The sequence below is a fragment of the Phycodurus eques genome, chromosome 1 (genome assembly GCF_024500275.1).
Source record: "Phycodurus eques isolate BA_2022a chromosome 1, UOR_Pequ_1.1, whole genome shotgun sequence".
NCBI lineage: Eukaryota > Metazoa > Chordata > Actinopteri > Syngnathiformes > Syngnathidae > Phycodurus > Phycodurus eques.
Window position 1 is genome coordinate 13802902 of NC_084525.1, and position 16706 is coordinate 13819607.

A 16706-nucleotide genomic window follows, 5' to 3' on the forward strand; every position below is an offset into this window, starting at 1 on the left:
AGCACACAGGTGGATTACATCTTGTGCAGACGATGTAATCTGAAGGAGGTTACCAACTGTAAGGTAGTGGTAGGGGAGAGTGTGGCTAGACAGCATAGGATGGTGGTGTGTAAGATGACTCTGGTGGTGGGGAGGACAATTAGGAAGACAAAGGCAGAGAAGAGAACCATGTGGTGGAAGCTGAGACAGGACGAGTGTTGTGCAGCTTTTCGGGAAGAGGTGATACAGGCTCTCGGTGGACGGCAGGAGCTTCCAGAAGACTGGACCACTGCAGCCAAGGTGATCAGAGAAGCAGGCAGGAGAGTACTTGGTGTATCTTCTGGCAGGAAAGGAGAGAAGGAGACTTGGTGGTGGAACCTCACAGTACAGGAAATCATACAAGGAAAAAGGTTAGCTAAGAAGAAGTGGGACACTGAGAGGACCGAGGAGAGGCGAAAGGAATACATTGAGATGCGACACAGGGCTAAGGTAGAGGTGGCAAAGGCAAAACAAGAGGCATATGATGACATGTATGGCAGGTTGGACACTAAAGAAGGAGAAAAGGATCTATACAGGCTGGCCAGACAGAGGGATAGAGATGGGAAGGATGTGCAGCAGGTTAGGGTGATTAAGGATAGAGATGGAAATACGTTGACTGGTGCCATCAGTGTGCTTGCTAGATGGAAAGAATACTTCGAGGAGTTGATGAATGAGGAAAATGATAGAGAAGGGAGAGTAGAAGAGGTAAGTCCGGTGGACCAGGAAGTGGCAATGATTAATAAGGGGGAAGTTAGAAAGGCATTAAAGAGGATGAAAAATGGAAAGGCAGTTGGTCCTGATGACATTCCTGTGGAGGTATGGAAGCATCTAGGAGATGTGGCTGTGAAGTTTTTGACCAGCTTGTTCAATAGAATTCTAGTGCGTGAGAAGATGCCTGAGGAATGGAGGAAAACTGTACTGGTGCCCATTTTTAAGAACAAAGGTGATGTACAGAGCTGTGGCAACTATAGAGGAATAAAGTTGATGAGCCACACAATGAAGTTATGGGAAAGAGTAGTGGAGGCTAGACTCAGGACAGAAGTGAGTATTTGCGAGCAACAGTATGGTTTCATGCCTAGAAAGAGTACCACAGATGCATTATTTGCCTTGAGGATGTTGATGGAAAAGTACAGAGAAGGTCAGAAGGAGCTACATTGTGTCTTTGTAGATCTTGAGAAAGCCTATGACAGAGTACCCAGAGAAGAACTGTGGCACTGCATGCGGACGTCTGGAGTGGCAGAGAAGTATGTTAGAATAATACAGGACATGTACGAGGGCAGCAGAACAGCGGTGAGGTGTGCTGTAGGTGTGACAGAAGAATTTAAGGTGGACGTGGGACTGCATCAGGGTTCAGCCCTGAGCCCCTTCCTGTTTGCAGTGGTGATGGAGAGGCTGACAGATGAGCTTAGATTGGAATCCCCGTGGACCATTTGCAGATGACATTGTGATCTGCAGTGAAAGCAGGGAGCAGCTGGAGGAACAGTTAGAAAGATGGAGGCATGTACTGGAAAGAAGAGGAATGAAGATTAGCCGAAGTAAAACAGAATATATGTGCATGAATGAGAGGGCTGGTTGGGGAAGAATGAGGGTACAGGGAGAAGCGATAGCAAGGGTGGAGGACTTTAAATACTTGGGGTCAACCGTCCAGAGCAATGGTGAGTGTGGTCAGGAAGTGAAGAAACGGGTCAAAGCAGGTTGGAACGGGTGGAGGAAGGTGTCAGGTGTGTTATGTGACAGAAGAGTCTCTGCTAGGATGAAGGGCAAAGTTTATAAAACAGTAGTGAGGCCAGCCATGATGTATGGATTAGAGACAGTGGCACTGAAGAGACAACAGGAAGCAGAGCTGGAGGTGGCGGAAATGAAGATGTTGAGGTTCGCTCTCGGAGTGACCAGGTTGGATAAAATTAGAAATGAGCTCATCAGAGGGACAGCCAAGGTTCGATGTTTTGGAGACAAAGTTAGAGAGCCCAGACTTCAATGGTTTGGACACGTCCAGAGGAGAAATAGTGAGTATATTGGAAGAAGGATGATGAGGATGGAGCTGCCAGGCAAGAGAGCTCGAGGAAGACCAAAGAGAAGATTGATGGATGTCGTGAGGGAAGACATGATGGCAGTTGGTATTCGAGAGGAGGATGCAGGAGATAGGCTTACATGGAAAAGGATGACGCGCTGTGGCGACCCCTAACGGGACAAGCCGAAAGGAAAGAAGAAGAAGAAGTCCAAATGTTGTTCAGCAAATTATAAAAGAGCTTTGACATGCTTTTTTTTCAGCAATGGGGTCTTGCATGTTCAGCGTACATACAGGCCATGACGGCGGAGTGCATTACTCACTGTTTTCCTTGTAACAACATTACCTGCTAATTCCAGGTCTTTTTGAAGCTCTCCACAGGTGGTCCTTGGCTCTTGGACAACTCTTCTGATTATTCTTTGCACTCCTCTGTCAGAAATCTTGCGAGGAGCACCTGATGGAGGCAAATTTGTGGTGATATGATTGGCTTTCCACTTACGAATTATGGCCCCAACCGTGCTCACTGGAACATTCAGAAGCTTAGATATGCCCCTGTAACCAATGCCATTGTTATGTTTTGCAACAATTAGTTTGTGATGGTCTTGAGACAGCTCTCTGCTCTTACCCATCATGAGATGTGTCTTGACTCACACCTTGGCAATGAGACCTTTTTGTAGGCCATCAATTAGGACTGAACCATCCGGTATTCATTTGTACTGATATGGGGCTGGATTGCTGTTTGATTATTGATAGATTTAAGGTGTTGTCCTGGCTTTCTATGCCTTTTTTTTCACCTCCTTTTCTTCATGTGATCAATACATTTTCCCTGTGTCATTTCACATTATTACACACAACTTAATTTCTTGGCTTATTTGTTCTACTTTCTTTGTATGTATGAATTACTCGGGTTGATCCCAACATCTGGTGAAATGTTCACGTCCATAGCACCTTTTGAAATATATTTAGTGAGAAAAATTGTGAGGTGTTAAATAATTATTTCAGCTGCTGTATGCTCCTATACATCCATCCATCTGCTGTCAGCAAAATTTTGTATGGCTTAAGGCTAACTGTATAACGATAATATAGCTAAATAGCTAATAGTTGTTAAATAGCTACGAATGTTCGCTAGTATGTGAAGCCCTATTTAACAAACAAATGTTAAAACCAATTACGTTGCTGATGAATTAATAAGTAAATAATATTTTCACCCTGTGATTGGCGGGCAACCAGTTCAGGGTGTACCCCGCCTCTCACCCGCGACCCTCGTGATGATAAGCAGTGTAGAAAATGGATAGATGGATAATATTTTCAACCATGGTGGCACGGTGACCGACTAATGAGCACATCTGTCTCACAGTTCCGAGTACCCGGTTTCATATCCGCTAAACAAGAATTCGATCGCATTTATTACATAAACCGGAAGTACGGAGTACACTGCCGGATATTACGTATATTGTGGGTGCGCTCGCTTCAATAACAACGTCTCATTGACACATTTACCATTTGCCGTAAGCCGCCCCTCTTTTTATCAGCTCATTGAATCAAGCGCAACTCCAACTGCCCTTGGTTAGGACTTTTTTTTTTTTTTTTAGGAAACGTCCAAACGCAACAGCCACATTTATTTAACTTATCAAAACTTGTGTGCTAGGTTACGCGCCTCCGGTATGCTTCAGAGGAGTTCAACACTCCGATATTTTCTGGGCCTCGTACCTGGGAAACGTCGTTTTGGTCCGTATAGATTTCTTCCTGTCTTTTTTTGCATTGGAGGTGTCATGGAGTGGATTATGATCAACGTGAGGATAGGAAGAGAAACGTTTTGTAAGTGTAACTTTGCAAAGTGACACACTCAGCATCACCACAGACATATGTCTGTGTTTGACTGCTTTAGGGGTTCAGCAGTGGTCAGAAAAATCGTAAACAGGGCTTACCTTACATCGACCCCCATGGTCAGCAATTAGCTTGATGTCATTTCTGATGAGTCATAGACCTCACTTTTTTCTCTCTCTTCCTCAGTCCATACGGATAAAATGTTTAAGTAAAAGAGTTGCGTGTATGTTGAGAGACGCAACTTCAGAGCATAAATCCTAATATTTATAATGTCTGTGATAAAACAAAATCCACGAATTACAAGGAAGACTTCTTAACAAAATCATATGAAAAACTAACCCTTGTTTTATCCAATTTAGTGGATATGTATGTTGGTTATCAAGAGGGAAGGACAAGAAGCAAAACTATGGCTATTTTGAGGGAACAAACTTAAGCTGTACACAGCGTGTGTTGCGCTAACTCATGCACTCAAATGTAGAAATACTCACGGATATTAATTTATATTTAAGCATATGTAAAAAAGGGAAAAAAAATCGAGTCATCTTATAAAAAAGAATCATGTTAGGAATGTGCTAATGACTGTGCTGTACTTACAATATAACTGGGTATGAAAATAGATTATTTTAACTTGAAGTCTGGCAAGACTATAAACCTGTTTAACACTACAGTAGATTTAAATACACATAGACTAAACATAAATTACTCAGTATACCTCTGTGCTCTACTGAGTATAGTTTATTTCTTTCTCCTGAAGCTATTATAAACTGTCCAAACAATAAATCAGAGCGGCAAAGAGAGAAATTTGTGCTGATTTCCACATTTGTTTTCATGTATTTTTTTTCACATCTCAATGTGTCATAGGGTTTTCAAAAAAACATCAAATGTTTTTATTGTACAGTACATAGATTTCTTGATTTCAATTTCATCTGTGTTATTTTCTACTCAGATGATGTCTACCGAAGAAAACGATCAGAGAGGGAGTACCAGCAGAAAGTGGCGGATGGTGTGATAGTTTTAAATGAACCTACAGCCAAGTGAATGATGTTTGTGTGGGCTTGCCACATTTCATCATGGACACATCCTTGGAATTTTATCACAGAATTGAAAACCTCAAATCCATTACATTATGGTAAAATCATGCACATTTTATTGTTATATCTACCAAATTACACATACTGTATGCTCACAATCATGTTTGAACTACTTGATTTGGCTTTAAATACAAAATTGCGCCTGCCAAGAAGAAAAGTGTCTTTAGTGTATTTATATAGTGCTGTATATTCCGCAGGACGAAGAACAAATTTTCTGTCACTTCTAATGATTAAACAGTTATGTTTATGGACTTGTCTGAATTCTTTTTAATAGTATAACTCAAGCATTGGCTATATAAAAGTCTAACCTTTTCACTAAATGTTAGTTCTTCTGTAATAAGGACACTGGTTATTTCAGTTGTACCATCCGATTGGAAGACTGTGCAGACAGATGAAGCTGTAAGGGTGCTTCCACAGCTGGATGGGGTTCCCATCCAGTCTCACTTCATGCATGTTAGCTCGAATGTAGTAACTGGTGTTTCCTTGGCAGAATGTCTCATCTGTCATTGTTTTGATCTTGTTGTTCTGTAGAAGACACAGAAACTAATCACAAATCCCGAGCTGACTTTTAATGTTTAAATGGTGAAAAAGATTCCGTCGAAAGGCTGCTTCTCCTGTTGAATGTCAGTGGAACCTCCAAAGTCTCACAATCTGTTCCAGTATGCTAAAACAATGTTTCCCCAAGCATATAAATTCATCCATGTTCTGCTTATTCTGTTCAGTGTCAGGTCTCATGACTGGGTTTACCTTGGGAACCCAAATGACTAAATACACCCGTGGAACTCACAGTGGCACGACTTTGGCGAATATAAGAGGTTCCACTTTACATCAACTTACATGTAGGTGCACAGTGTGAAGAGACTCTGGAAGTTGAGGCACAGCTGTCAGCTCATTGTTTCCAAGGTAAAGATAAGCCAGTCTTGTGAGTTTCTGCAACAAAGACACCTTGTTTATTTATTTTATTTTTGTCAATAGAGTACGACAAACGTGAAGCTGTTTCATTTATTTATACTTTTGAATGCAAGTAGTGGGTTTGGATGGTTACTACCTTGAAAGCAGTGGACTTTACACCTTGTGTTGTAAGCTTATTGAAGTTGGCGTTGAAAGACATAAGCCTGATGGGAAGTGTGGGCAGTTTAGTCAGCCTGTTGTCTGAAAGATTGAGCTCCTCGAGATTTGCAAGTCTGGAAAAAGCTCCGTCCTCTATCTCCGTGATGAGATTCCAACGAAGGTCAATTAGTTTCAGTGTGACTGGAAAAAAATGGAGGCTTTGGAAAGAAACAAAAATCACTTCAGACAAGGATTTGTTTACAAAAACAGTTTTTACTTACTTGTGTCTGCAAAGTCTTGATTTGTTATTTTGGTGATTTTGTTGAAGCGTGCATAGAGATAAGCTGTTTCCTTCGGCAATGCTGGCACAGCTGACATTTCAGGAGACACGTCCTCACAGTAAACAGACCCACTCAAGCAAACACATAGTAAACATGTTGGTATGTCTGTTAATGGGAAAAACAGATCAGTTGATGAATATTCAGTGATGTCTTATACAGCTAAAGGTACACTACACAAACATTTAGGACAAGGACACTTGACCAGCCCCCTCATTACATAATATGGACTTTAGTCGCTTTCACAAATGTGGATAAGTTCCTTTTCAAGTATTGCATAATCAGCTTCGAAATAGTTGTAAATTAGTTTAGACCAACTTCACCAATGGCTTTTGGAGCTACAGCTTGGTCTGTATCCTGAAGGATGTCATGATCATGCATGTCACTCTGTGAAAACAAGTGAATCCTGATGATCTCAAGCTTCCCAGGTTATGAGTTTTGTCATAGTCACTCTTTAAAAAAATATTTTACCTGCACCTTTTCTCCTTTGTTTGATTCATCTCCCACTGCAAAGGACAGTGTCCATGAGAGCACCACAGTTATGAAAAGCAAAGTCCTAAAAAGCATTATTGTGGCTCCTGAAAGAAAAAGAAAGTGATTTCTGTGCTAGAAGCTGAACTGCATGAGAGCTGGAAAATGTTCCACCCAGATTCTATCAAACTGCCTGTGTGTTGAGCAAGAGAAGACATTAACTTTAACTCAATAGATGCTGTTTACTATTTTTTTGGGCTATTTTGTATAAACAACATAATGTTCATGTTGAAAACACTTCAAAATCCACACATGAAAAGTTGAATTTGTATATATATATATATATATATATATGTGTATGTATATATATGTGTATGTATATATATGTGTGTGTGTGTGTATAAAGCAACAAACACATTTTCCATTGTTTACATTTCTTCATGTTTTGTTATCGGTTTATTATTTGTGTACAGAACAAATATGTGATTCCAAAATAAGGATCTATTGTTTTAAGGGTCCTGTTGATGCATCCATCCATCCAGCTCTTCCGGGGAAGTGGGGGGTGGGTGGGTGTGTGTCCCGAGGCATTCCCAAGCCAACCGGGAGACATACAGTAGTCTCTCCAGCTTGTCCTGTGTCGTCCCCGGGGCCTCCTCCCAGTGGAACGTGCCCGGGACACCTCACCAGGGATGCCCAAGCCACCTCATCTGGCTCCTCTCGACGCGTAAGAACAGCGGTTCGACTCTGAGCCCCTTCCAGATGACCGAGTTTCTCACCCTGTCTCTAAAGGAGAGTCTGGACACCCTGCGGAGGAAACTCATTCCAGCTTCTTGAATCCACGATCTTGTCCTTTTGGTTATGACCCACAGCTCATGATCGTAGGTGAGGGTAGGAATGTCAGATCAGTCGTTGTTAGATTGATTTGTTCTGAGGTTTGAATCCGGGCTCTGGCCTTCCTGTGTGGTGTTTGCATGCTCTTCCTGTGCTTGTGTGATTTTTCTGCAGGTACTAACCCACATTCCAAAAACATGCTTCTTCGGTTAACTGAAGACTATATGTCTATATGTGCCCTCCGATTGAATGCATTTTACACATCAATATACACACAAATGTTCTCCCCTCATACACTCATTTAAAACAAAAGAAGAACAATACAAGGCAGGATATATAATTATTTACCACTTTTACATTTGCTACTTAGTGTGCTTTGTTTCATTATCCAAAAAGCACATAAATGAGTTCCAAACATACACCAACTCTTCCTGTTTGCCTCCGACAATATATGTCAGCCTCTCCATTCCAAGACATGTAAGCATCCTTTTTTTAATATTTGAAGTAATGGTGGTTGTACATTTTCCAACAAAAGGTGATAATTCTTCTTCTGTGAAGAAGTTGAAAGTTAATCATTTTCATCTGTTTAGACCTAACAAAGTCTTTGGGGTATATTCCCAGGATAACGGAGGACAACTATTATTTACACAACAAATCTATTTTTCTGTGCATGCAGAAAATGTCATCCAATTAAAAATTAATAAATAAAAATAATTTAAATTGTTCTTCATTCCCACCCCTTAAAAAACCCCAACAACATTAAAGAACTGCCTGCTGACCTTGACCTTTGAACTATCTTTGAACTAACGTTCTCACTCGAGCTACAAAGAGAAAAGTAAAATGACGTTCATCTAACGAGCGACCTTGTCTCGTGAGATTCCCAATCTAAAGAATGAAAAACCTCACTTCGTTGAAAAGGTGGACATTTCCCCCACTGATTTTTATTTATTAATATTTCTCAATGTCTTTATGTCTCAAAAGTGTTCTCTGTCAATTGACTGTCTGTTGTCGTACTAAAGCGCCTCCAATTACCGGAGACAAATTCCTTGTGTGTTTTTGGGATATACTTGGCAAATAAAGATGATTCTGATTCTGATTCTGATTCTGATGAGCATCGTAATGTCTTACGTAAGGCAGAAGTGTGGCGAGAAAAGAGGAAATGCAAGAAGCTGTCTAACGGAAGTGGTACTGCCCTGAGATATACGCCGAGCGCGACGGGAGGACGGAGGCATTAAAACGACTAACAGAGAGTTGAGAATAATCAGGATTAAAAGTCGCAAATATTGTAAGTGTCCAGCTCGGGGCTGATATTTTTAATTGTATTTTACTGTAGCTGTATTCGTTGTCTAATGTGCCGAAGCCGATTTACGACGCGTGTTTTTCACCCCCTCCGTCGCGGCCAATTGAATCCTTTTTGAGGAGCCATCATATAACGGTACAGCCTAGCTCGGGCTTCGTCAAAGGCTAACTAGCGTTAGCATTAGCGAGCTAGGAATGCTAACGCTAGCTCCCTCGTTACGGTGCCACCATGACTAGCTAGTTCGCTAATGCTAGCAGCTAGCTCGCAGGCGAACGACAGAGAGTCCGTTACGATGCCATGACACTTTGTTCTGACAGGGACTCGCCAGCTACTGCGGGCCGTGTTGTTAAAGCAGACGAATAAAAAATGTTTTCACTTTTTAAAATAAGGAGAGCGTTTCTCCCCCTTGAGCATCGCACTGCTCCGTTTCGAACATGAATTGGCAAGCCCGTAAATGCGTGATTTTATTTGATTTTTTTAAATCCACCCTATTTCTGTGGCCTAGCTAACGTTGTATATGCGTTAGGCACACCAACCGCTTCGCTTGCTGAACAATATATGACATGAATTTAAGGCACGTTGAGATTGGGTTTTCATTATTAAATCCACTATGCCAGTGGAAATTTATGTTATGTCGTTAGTACCTGTTAATAAAATGTGTCATTACGCTAGCGCCGTTAGCAAGAGTAGTGGTAGATAGGAGGGGGGGAGATTCGGATGCTTGTGGAAATTTTTATTTTTTAAATAGTAAAATGCTATTGAGAACGTTCTGTGTGTATTTACATTATGAAAGATTAATTGTGGATGAGTAATTTTTAACCTAAATTGAGCTAACAGAGAGACGGGATTGGAGAGCGGTTGTAATTAGCTTGGGGCTAACCTCAGCAAATGCAAGGTTGACCCACTTGCCAAGGGGCCCAGTTTGCGGCGCTCATCCATTCGCACACTTCGTCCAAATGCCGTCTTTCTCAAACGATATTGCAGCCTTGACAGATTTCGTAACATTCAATTGGGAATATGTAATTTAGTTTATTTGTTGTATAAATCCGTATTTCCCAACATGCATTGAGCAAAGACATGTCTTACATGAAAAATGTGTCGGCACACCACCAAACAAAAATATAAGGCAAAGTGAATAGAGAGATGGGTACCTACTGCCTGTCATGGCATAGATATATGAACAAATATCAGGATCATCTTTATTGGCCATGTATGTGTAAAAAAAACAAGGGGTATGTCACCAGTAATTGAAGCCTATCCCAGCAATCTTCGGGCGGGAGGCGGGGTACACCCTGAACCGGTCGCCAGCCAATCGCAGGGCACATAGAAACAAACAACCATTCGCACTCGCAGTCACACCTACGGGCAATTTAGAGTATTCAATCAACCTACCACACCTGTTTTTGGGATGTGGGAGTAAACCGGAGAAAACCCACCCAGGCACAGGGAGAACATGCAAACGCCACACAGGTGGGGCTGGGATTTGAACCGCCGTGCAGGCTTGTTTTTGTAAATAAAGAAGATAGTCCTAAATATTATTGTATTTTATAAATACAGAGTCACAACATACTTATTTAAAATGTAAAGAATTAAACAATGTATGCATTATGATTTAATGCTGCAATTCCTTTCATTGTGCTGCTCCTGTTGTGCCCGCTTTGGCCACTGGGAGGCAGTATAATAGTCATGCAGACACAAATGACAAATAGACTTCTTCCTCTATTACTACTGTAAGTGACTTAGTAAGATGCTGTAATATTAGTCATTTTTCATAGATGATAATGAATATATGTCTTGAGTATGGTTATTTTATCTGTCTACATGTGTTGCTCCACCGTTTGTATTCAAATATCCGTTGCTGAACGCATTCTAAAACTTAAAAAAATTATCACATTAACCATGAGCATGTCAATGGTATTTTCCATTATTTGAAACTGGCAGGTCGTTTTTGAAACATTCTTTGGCTGTTTTAATAGACTGTGTAATTTTCATTTTCAACTGGGAGTTTCATTAAACATCTTGAAGCCTTTTTTTGATGAATTGCTCACTATTTGCCAAACTGCCAATTAGTGTGAAGTGAGTTTAATCAAGTTCACTGTCACCATACAGCTCTTGTATCTCGCAAAAAAAATCAGCCCAATTACGGCTCGTATCTAAAAAAATTACATTGTGTCAATCGTATCTCAAGGCACCACTGTAGATCATATTTTTGTGTCCGATTGAGTGGAAATAGATAATTTCCCGTGATTATCTCTCATGGTACAGTGGTTGGGAATCAGTCATCTATATGGTATCTTTTGATGATCTGTACATTACTAACTCTGTCTCTGTGCAATCTGTATCCTCTGGTCTAGAAAATGGATAAGAACGACCTGGTACAAAATGCCAAGCTTGCTGAGCAGGCTGAGCGCTATGACGATATGGCTGCAGCCATGAAGAGTGTGACAGAGCAAAGTACGGAGCTGTCAAATGAGGAGCGCAACCTTCTCTCGGTTGCCTACAAGAATGTGGTCGGGGCGCGCCGCTCATCCTGGCGCGTCATCTCCAGCATTGAGCAGAAGATTGAAGGCAATGAGAAGAAGAAGCAGATGGCACGTGAATATCGGGAGAAGATTGAATCCGAGCTGCAGGAAATCTGCCACGATGTGCTTGTAAGGCTCTCTGCCTTTTACTTTGTTTGACGTCCACCCATTTGCACAACTCTGACAATCTCAACATCTTATTTTTTTCAGGGGCTACTGGACAAGTACCTTATCGTCAATGCAGGTAGTTCTGAAGGCAAAGTCTTCTATCTGAAGATGAAAGGCGACTATTATAGATACCTGTCTGAGGTCGCATCTGGGGACGCTAAGAAGGGTAAGTGAGGACATGATTAACATGATACACTTAATTGTTTTATTCATGAACGTTGAATACGACATTGCTTGCCACCTTGAACAGCTAAATGCTGAGGTGTTGGCAAATATTTTTTTAATTTATGGTATTGTGGTGTATGCCTCTCAATGTTACCACAAATAATTTATATTTCTGACATAATTTTATGTTTCTAGATACAGTGGATAATTCCCAGCAAGCGTACCAGCAAGCTTTTGACATTAGCAAGGGGGATATGCAGCCAACACACCCAATTCGGCTTGGACTGGCACTCAACTTCTCCGTCTTCTACTATGAGATCCAGAACAACCCGGAAAAGGCCTGCAGTCTGGCAAAGACGGTGTGAACTAAAGTTTTTAAGAATACTTTTGGTGTCTAACACATGGATATAATGCACGCACACACACACACACACACACACACACACACACACGCACGCACGCACGCACCGCTGAGTTCCAATACAAGAGCTGAAATACAGAATTATCAATCAGTTGGTTGACACTATATATAGACTGGGGGTCCAGGTTGAGACAGCCAAGATGTAACTTAATGTCACATACTAAAGAAGTATATGAAAAAAAACAAATACGGAAACTAAAAAGCAACATACAAGAGGCACCTGTGCCAATGTCTCCAAATTTTGCGACAGATAATGTGTACAAAGTACGTTGAACATATTGTTCTAATTGTTGTTGACAATTGTGTAGTATTTTTTTCGTTTTTATTAAATCCAATCTTTTTATGTACTGTATTTTTGCGACCATAAGGCGCACCGTATTAAAAGGTGCAGTCTCAGTTACGGGGTCTATTTCTGTATTTAACATATACATAAGGCGCACCGTATTATTGGGCGCAGGCATGGTAAAACATACGTTAGCTTAAAACATACGGGAGCATGCATGCACGCTAAAACATATGCTAGCATGCATACTAGCGTATGTTTTTAAAAAGGCAGCTGGAGCAAAACTGAGTTCGGTTGTACTTTATTGAAGTAATTAACAATGTACTCACGTAATTTTTTTATCAATCCTCATCCACAAATCCATCAGTCCTCATCTTCTGTACCCGAAATGAACAGCTGGGCAAGTTCTCCATCAAACATGACGGGTTCCATCTCGTCATTGTCGGAGTCAGTCTCGTTGCCGGGAGGCCGTTCAGCAATGATGCCGGCGTTTTCCTGCTTCCTCCACTTGCGAACCATGGATTCGTTGCTCTTGACTTCTCTCGCGGCTGCTCAATTCCCATGTTCCGCCGCGTAGCTGATAGCTTGCAGTTTAAACTGTGCTTTGTAAGCGTGTCTCCTCGTAGGTGCCATTTTCGGCAGCAATTTTTTGTTGCCCCTTTAACGTCCACATGGTGTCGTCAGTCACGTCCGCCTTTCCTCTATAAAAGCAGCGTGTCGGCAGGAAATGCTCCCAGTCAGTCAAGCAGAGCGCTCATCAAAGTCACTCAACTACATTTACAGATTTTGGAATTCGGTGCACACATTAGGCGCCACATTATAAGGCGCCCTGTCCATTTTGGAGAAAATTTAAGACTATTAAGTGCACCTTATGGTTTTGAAAATATGGTGGTAGTTCAGATTACAAATGCGTCTTCTACTGGAGACAGAATGCATCCGTGACGTCACACACATAAAAAAGGACGTCACAATGCGCACGTGCACAAGCCCGATGCGCTGTGTTGACGGAAGTAAATACTTTCCCTCGCGTAGGTCTCGTCATGACGCATTTGTGGTAATTTCAAGGGTTTTGTGCAACCAGAGCCAACATTTTCTTATATTTAACAGGTCTAAAGCATCTTCATTTTGATTTTTTTTTTTTTTTTTTGTCCTTTTCGCGTTCGCCTATTAGGTCAAACAGAAAGGAGGCTGTATCCCTTTAATGCCGGAACAGTTTTACTGTGCCACAGTAAGGTAGTGGAGAGTAGTAAGAGTAAGTGTTTTTCAGCTACCGCTGTGGTTCTTTGAATTCTAATGGATTTTTATTGAAAGTTTCAGTTGAACAGAACAAAGTTTTAAAGGGGAGTGACAGAAAAATCAAAGGGGAGAGACAATGAAAAGATAAAAATCAGAAGAGAAGACAACAAAAGACAGGACAGCTGTAAGAAAGATGAGGAAAGTAAATAATTATATGCCTTGTACAATGACACAGATTTGAGTGTTGTATGGGGCAGTTGTGCTACACCCTGTGAAGGAAGGACAGGAGCGGAAGCATGCAGGACAGAGGTAGTGGACCCGGATGTACAACTGAAGTTTGGTTGGAGTGGTTATGTAAATTCTAAACATCTTTAGAAATTGAGTGCAAGTGAGGGGTTACCCAGGAAGTGTGCAAAGCTATGAGTTAGTTATTGCAATGAGTGAGTGGCCCCACACTTAGTGAACAAGTCCCAGAGGTGAGTATTTGCGGACTCATGCGAGTGAATTGACACCGTCTTGCATGCACAATAACTGACAGAAGTGACCTGTAATTGCTGTGCCTGCACCGCGGGGGCTGAGGACCCCACCCAGCTGAGAGGCGGGGTCGGGCCCAGGAGCCCACCCGAGAGCCGTGGACAGGAACCAGAGGACGGGACATCACCCACACCGAGGGACCCAAGGCGGTCCACTGGCCCCACTAAGGCGCCCTAAAATCGGCTACCCGGACCTCTTTCAGCTCACGTTCCCCATTAGTGGGCCAACAATTTGATGCTTGGTGAATTGTGCTTCACAATGATAGTAGGACATCAAAGGATTCAAACTCGAGGTCATTATGATCGCTTGACCGCCACAAGCCACTAAATGCCGTGATATCAGCATGGACCTATCAGAGCAAAGCTGTTTTCCTATTTAAATTAAGAATAAGAGCGATCCAGTCAGAGCAAGGCATATTTACACATCAGATACAGTATCAATGATAAAGTCTCAATTGCCAGGTGTAAAAGACCAACTAGAATAGCTTGAAAAAGGGCATTCTGGGCTTTTCCAACCCAAATTATCTTGCAAACCCCATAAAACGACATCAACCATTATTAAAATAATTATAGCATGGGACCTTTAACACTGTATTGCCACAATTGACCACTACATAGTTCTCAGTCTTTGCATGTTTTTAGCAATTATCTTCAAACATGTATCATGTTTTTAGAAACAAATCTCTAAATTCACCTTATAGGGTTTTTAACCATTTTGTTGCATTTCAGGCATTTGATGAAGCCATCGCTGAGCTTGACACTTTGAACGAGGACTCTTACAAAGACAGCACCCTGATCATGCAGCTACTAAGGGACAACTTGACTGTGAGTCCGATCCTCCATGTTGTTTTCCTCACGTTGGTTTGAAGGTTTGGCAAGACAACTTCAACTGTGCTTCTTGTGTGTTTGCAGCTGTGGACATCAGAAAACCAGGGAGATGAGGGGGAGACCGGAGAAGGGGAAAACTAATGGAACTGCACTGTTAATCCACCTACACTCTTATCTTAAAACACAGACAGCTTATATACATCCCCCCCCCCTCCTCCCTCCACTCCATCAGCCCCTCCCTCTTCTGTATGACAAGCAGCCTGAATTGCTCCTGACCAACTAGTTTACCCCTCTCAGTTCATTGTGAGGCGACAGGGTCATTTTCAGTTGTTAGTACCTTCAGTCACTTTGTAGAAACTCGTATTGTTTTCGTTAGCTTTGTGTGTATGTCTGCACGTTTGTGGGGAGCGAGCGAGTGAGTGAAGAGTGTAAAAGATATTTTGTGTGTGCGCGCACTTGTGTGTGAGAGATCTTGGGGGGGGGGTGTTGTGAATTTTAATAGTCCCTCCAAATTCCTTTTTTCCCAGCTAGTTTGTGGCGCATCCCCCCCCCCCCCCATACATACTTTTTTTTTTTTTTTTTTTTTTTTTTTTTTTTTTTTTTTTTGTTACTTTTATTATTGTGATTCAACATGGTATTTACAGGTTTTATTCTATGGGATTTATTGTATGGTAATTAAACTGGCAAACACTGTGATGGTAGGTGTTCCATTTGCTTCACAACCCAAAAGCAGTTTGTGTTTCGACTTTTCCGGAAACATGTACAATCCTGTATTCAATTTACTGCAATTCTGCTGTGGGCTCATACAGAAAGGAGGCAGGCTGTATTGTGACACTGACATCTGAGTGTAATGCACCTCGATCATATTCACAAAGTTAAAAGGGAGTTTCATATTGTTCATTCTGTATTTCAAGGCTCCCAGAAAGGAATTGCCTTTTCCCGCCTTTTACAAACTGAAGTCTATCTAGGTTGACCTTGTATTTTGACTCAATGGTTAAGAAGTCTAACGTTACTGCAGAGTATGTTACAAGATTGACTATCATCTGTATGTAATATCTGAAGTAAACTTTAGTTGTTTATAAATGATTTACCCCGTGACCCTAACGAGGATAAGCGGTATTGAGAACGGACGGATGGATAAATGTTTCACTTTCCTGTATCAAGCTAGCTTGCTAAATATCCCTCTTAAAGTGCTTGTTTTATCAACAACAAAATGTATTTGTGTCTGGCTATTTTATTCCATTTTACAATTGACGTTAACAAATGGGTACGAGTTGAGACAAACTCATAAAGGGTTTCATTCTGATTGAATGACTCCTAAATCGTCTCCTAAATCATGTGAAGGTGCCATTTCATCTCATTTGAGAAGCTCAGTGTCACAATACCGTGTATCACCACTACATTCCATATATTGTAGTTGAAGACACCATTCCACGTTATTATGCTGTTTCTTCTGACGATGCTCCAAGGAATTGAAATGTTTTGTTCATTAAAAAAAGTCAATTTAATTCTGCTTGATGAAAATGCCGTTAGTGAATGTGGAACGAAGCCTGTCTGTATATCTGGTATTTACTTGCTTTGTTTTTACTGACAAGTCTTATGGCTAAAAATTGCTT

General features: G+C 41.4%; 3 protein-coding genes across 4 annotated transcripts; 2 read left to right on the top strand and 1 right to left on the bottom strand.

Annotated features, from left to right (window-relative positions):
- The first annotated feature begins 3495 nt into the window (after window positions 1-3495).
- Window positions 3496-5195, top strand: LOC133403651 (ubiquinol-cytochrome c reductase complex assembly factor 5). 2 transcript variants are annotated; one of them, XM_061678742.1, is made up of 3 exons: window positions 3496-3592; window positions 3675-3844; window positions 4800-5195. In XM_061678742.1, exons 2-3 carry the CDS (start codon window positions 3691-3693, stop codon window positions 4889-4891), a joined length of 246 nt encoding a protein of 81 aa, XP_061534726.1. In that variant the 5' UTR covers window positions 3496-3592; window positions 3675-3690; the 3' UTR covers window positions 4892-5195. The 2 variants fall into 2 exon arrangements, with proteins under 2 accessions (XP_061534726.1, XP_061534717.1); XM_061678733.1 differs by having other exon boundaries at window positions 3496-3844.
- ognb (osteoglycin, paralog b) lies at window positions 4978-8866 on the bottom strand. Its single transcript, XM_061678758.1, is given in 8 exon segments — window positions 4978-5469; window positions 5782-5874; window positions 5993-6195; window positions 6276-6440; window positions 6656-6719; window positions 6804-6865; window positions 8763-8836; window positions 8838-8866. Coding segments are annotated over 8 exon segments (861 nt in total). The 3' UTR covers window positions 4978-5298.
- Window positions 8781-16603, top strand: LOC133403644 (14-3-3 protein beta/alpha-1). Its single transcript, XM_061678720.1, has 6 exons — window positions 8781-8919; window positions 11289-11585; window positions 11667-11790; window positions 11985-12148; window positions 14992-15087; window positions 15175-16603. The coding sequence occupies exons 2-6, from the start codon at window positions 11292-11294 to the stop codon at window positions 15229-15231; spliced, it is 735 nt and encodes a 244-aa protein (XP_061534704.1). The 5' UTR covers window positions 8781-8919; window positions 11289-11291; the 3' UTR covers window positions 15232-16603.
- The last annotated feature ends 103 nt before the right edge of the window (window positions 16604-16706 follow it).

Excerpts from the sequence above, each read along its gene's own strand:
- LOC133403651 (XM_061678733.1), top strand. The coding sequence starts at position 3,691 with ATGCTTCAGAGGAGTTCAACACTCCGATATTTTCTGGGCCTCGTACCT. Across the intron at positions 3,845-4,799 it reads GATAGGAAGAGAAACGTTTT|ATGATGTCTACCGAAGAAAA; the intron begins GTAAGTGTAACT and ends TTTTCTACTCAG.
- LOC133403644 (XM_061678720.1), top strand. The coding sequence starts at position 11,292 with ATGGATAAGAACGACCTGGTACAAAATGCCAAGCTTGCTGAGCAGGCT. Across the intron at positions 11,791-11,984 it reads ATCTGGGGACGCTAAGAAGG|ATACAGTGGATAATTCCCAG; the intron begins GTAAGTGAGGAC and ends TTATGTTTCTAG. Across the intron at positions 12,149-14,991 it reads CCTGCAGTCTGGCAAAGACG|GCATTTGATGAAGCCATCGC; the intron begins GTGTGAACTAAA and ends GTTGCATTTCAG.